The 3,915-nt window shown below is 38.9% G+C and overlaps 1 protein-coding gene across 1 annotated transcript; it reads left to right on the top strand.

Annotated features, from left to right (window-relative positions):
* The first annotated feature begins 605 nt into the window (after positions 1 to 605).
* Positions 606 to 1,613, top strand: LOC120538231 (ATP-sensitive inward rectifier potassium channel 15-like). The gene has a single exon (XM_039767686.1). It carries the CDS (start codon positions 606 to 608, stop codon positions 1,611 to 1,613), a length of 1,008 nt encoding a protein of 335 aa, XP_039623620.1.
* Positions 1,614 to 3,915: the final 2,302 nt, after the last annotated feature.

The following is a 3,915-nucleotide window of genomic DNA, read 5'->3' as shown; positions in this document are numbered from 1 at the left end:
AGGGAGAGTTTTTGCAAAATTTGGCAGAGACAGGGCTTAATGGAGACCCCCGTTCACGTACTGTATATTCAGCTCTATATATTAGATTGGGCAGATATCTTTATTCAAAGTCACTTACACAATCAGGGTACAAGACAATTGTTAGTCCATTTGTAGCAAAGACAGGTTAAGTGACCCCCCCATGGTCATACAGTGAGGCGGAAGCAGCAACCAAAATGCCAACGTCATGGTGTAAGATCCAGTGCCATAGTCACTACACCACCCAACTGAGAAAAACATTGACAGAGTTCAAGGAGCTGATCACTCCTTTAGTATCTGACAAGATGAGAAACTGGTAACATATATAAAGTACAAAAGAACAATTTGTTGAGGGGTTGGCCAGGTTGGAACAAAATGTGTCTAATCTAGTGTCTAGATTAATGTTTAAGATCACTGCACAACTTGAGAACAAGAAGTGAGAAACTGGGAGAGATATGTAAATATTTCCATGCATACAGTACAGTATATGCATCACTAAGTTTAATTTAGTGACTAGTTTGATTTTCTTTCTAATTTATTGTATTGACTATTCTTTCTTTGTACAACAGTGTGGCTGCATCCTGAAGATGAATACAAAATTGCAGGCTGTATCTGAAGCAACACAATATGCCTCTAATGAGCAAAACCCATACAGTAGACTTATAACCAAGGAAGGTGACATAAACATCTGTCTGAAAAACATTGACTCGCACTATTTTCTTTATTTATGCCGGGACCTGTGGACCACCTTATTAGATTTTAAATGGTACATGAAGGTCACTCTTGTGGGTCTGGCTTTCATTGTAAGCTGGATTTTCTTTGGCCTGCTTTGGTACCTTAACGTTGTCATCTATTACAGCGATTTGCAGAGCTCATCCAATCACACAATATGCATCACGAATGTGAACAGCTTTTTAAGTGCCTTCTTATATTCACTGGAAACTCAGACAACAATCGGCTACGGTTCTAGGCATGTCACTGGGGTGTGCCCTTTTAGCATCATTCTACTTGTCTTCCAGGTGCTTTTTGGTATCGCTCTGGATGCTCTAGTTGGTGGGATGCTTTTCGCTGAGCTTTCAAGGCCAAGCCGACGTTCTGCAATGATAAAGTTCAGTCACAATGCCTTGATCTCCCACACTGACGGCTGTCTGTGTCTCCTTATTCGAGTGGCTGATCTTGGACGATGCTTTTTGGTGAAATGTCACATTTCTGCCAAGCTGTTCAGGAAGGTGCCATCCAAGAACTTCAGGGCTATTACATTCACACAGGAAGATGTCAAATTTACAGTTGATGGATCAACACAGGAGCCATTTTTGGGATTTCCAGTCACCTTTTACCACATAATTGATGAACAAAGTGCAATAAAAGGACTTAATGAGCAAAATCTAGAGCATCAAAAGTTTGAACTTGTCATTGTTATTTCTGGAATAATTGCTTCCACTGGGGCTACCTGCCAAGCACGTACTTCTTACTTACCCAGTGAAATGAAGTGGGGACATAATTTTGCTTCCATCCTTTCAGTTGCAGAAGATGGCAAATACAAAGCAAATTGGAAAGAATTTGATAGGGTCAATTCGAGTGAAAAATTGCAATGAGATGTTATTTTATACTATAATGCTGAATTGGATTAGGTGGAACTGAAAAGGTCTTCACTGCAAAGAAGATAGCATGTGACATTAGTAAATCCAAAGAGGGAGCATCATTTTGCCTTTTTCTCATTCATGTTTTTTTACCATAAAGGTATTTGTATCTATGCAATAATGTATATTTGGGATTATGTGAAAGAGAGTCACATTTTGTTCTTAACCATAGCAAACAAGACTTCAACAATTTGGTTTTCCTTTCATTTTTTAGCCGAGTTTACGCAAATATTTATTCCAACCCAGAAACAGAATGAACAACTCCTGTGTACACCATGGTCGTACCCACGCGGTCAGTAGCTGACCCCTCATTAGTGTTTGCTGGCAACTTTTTCAATTTTTCCTCTTTAAAAGATCATGGTAGCCAACCAGCAAGCCAAAAATGGTGAATTTGCTAAATTCTGAATACTTAGGACAACCAACCTCACGAACAAGGGTTTGAATCCATGTCAGTTTTTTTTTTTTTTTTCAAATTTCTTGTGTTCCTATAGGACTGCTATTTACTGTCTGCTATGCCTGCAGATTTCCAAAAAAAAGGATACATTACTCCACTTGGATATCAATACACGATCGATCCTCTATTGACGCACACCCAACCTACCTGGAAAGGCGTCTCTCTCTGAATTGCCTTTCCCAATATTTTGTCCATTTTTTCCCCTTTGGTTTTTTGGTAGTTTTTTCTTGGGGAGTCAAGGCCCATGTTGTCAAAAAGCAAGGTCTGTTGAAGCCCATTATGGCACTCCTTGTGGGCTATACAAAAAATAAATTGCATAAATTACTGGTCATTGAGCCTGTCACTGTCAGCTGGTAATTCTGATCTCAAATATGGCAGCCCTCGAATTACACCACCTTCTATTATTCCTCCTCTCTCCAGTAAGGTTTGCACACCCCAATCTTTAGTCCAGCATTAACTTTGGTTATCTAAACCTCCACATGGTTGTCAAGTCTGCTCGATGGTCTACACCAAACAATCACCCAGTGATCCTATTGAATTTGTTCTTAGATGTTTTTGCTGATGTAACATAAATGTAGATAGGACTTTTTTTTGCTGAAAAAACCATATCTCATATGACCTCGGTCACAGAATTACACAGCTCAGGAGCATGAGGGTGACATGATCTTCTAAGAAGCACAATGTTGTTTTTGTAAACAATACAGATGTTTTCACTTGGACATTTTGTTCACTTGTCATTTCTCTTCCTATTTAAGAATATTTTGTATCCATAGTTCCTTAACTACATTGTTAAATCATCGTTTCTCAGGAACAAAGAGTTATTTGACATCACTGGAAACTTTAAATATTTTTGTCAAAGATCCAGCTTTCTGTATTGACTCCACATTCTCTGCTAGAAATACTGAGTTTTATTGGATTTTGTTTGCACTTTAATAATACCTCCCATGACCACAAGGTGTCACCCAATGAAAACAATTGCATAGCCTGTAGTGCTCACCTATTCATTTTCCAAACTGACTTATTCTAAAACAAGGTCACGGTTACACACTATTTGAATGGACGTGCATAAAAAAAACATGAATCAAAAGAGCTTCAGCCCAACTTCCAGCTTTTGCTGTAATTCATTCAATTTACATATGGTGTTAAGGCTCATCTTGAAACATAACACAATCAGAATAGTTTAGCACACCAGGTAGTGCTGCTGCTCCATAGCTCCGTCCAGCTCCATTGACTTAGTTCAAATCGATCGGTGGTCACTGCCTGTTTGGAGTTTGAATGTTCTACACGTGTCTACATGAGGTTTGCACCCACAGCCCAGAAACAGTGCCTCAGGATAACGGGTAAGTAACTCCCTGCATGTGAGTGTGCCTTGGCCAAAGTTGGCTCCTATATGTCACCTAATGTTTCTGGAATCGCTCCAATCGGCTCCAATTATTCACTCTATTCTGAAATTAGAATAAGGGGACTCAGCAAATGACTGCATTTTAGAAGTTAATGGAAGCATATTCAATTTAGGAATTTCCTTAATTTAACGAAGGGGGGCCCTCTTATTCATTTGAACTTAATTATATCTTTAATTAAAAATGTAAAGTACTCAATTTTGATTTAATTTTAACATAGTCACCTTTACTGTCTCTTCCAGGATTGGTTCCTGTCTTGTTCCTGATGCCTCTGAGGTATGCTGTGGTTCCCACTATCCTGAATTAAACTTAGCAGGTTCAGAAAACAGCTGGATGGATGGTATACTCATCTTTATGGTGACGTAGCTCAGTTCATTAGATGTGTCTCTCCAATAAAAAGAAA

The sequence above is a fragment of the Polypterus senegalus genome, chromosome 10 (genome assembly GCF_016835505.1).
Source record: "Polypterus senegalus isolate Bchr_013 chromosome 10, ASM1683550v1, whole genome shotgun sequence".
Classification (NCBI taxonomy): Eukaryota; Metazoa; Chordata; class Cladistia; order Polypteriformes; family Polypteridae; genus Polypterus; species Polypterus senegalus.
This window is presented reverse-complemented; position numbering and strand designations above follow the sequence as displayed.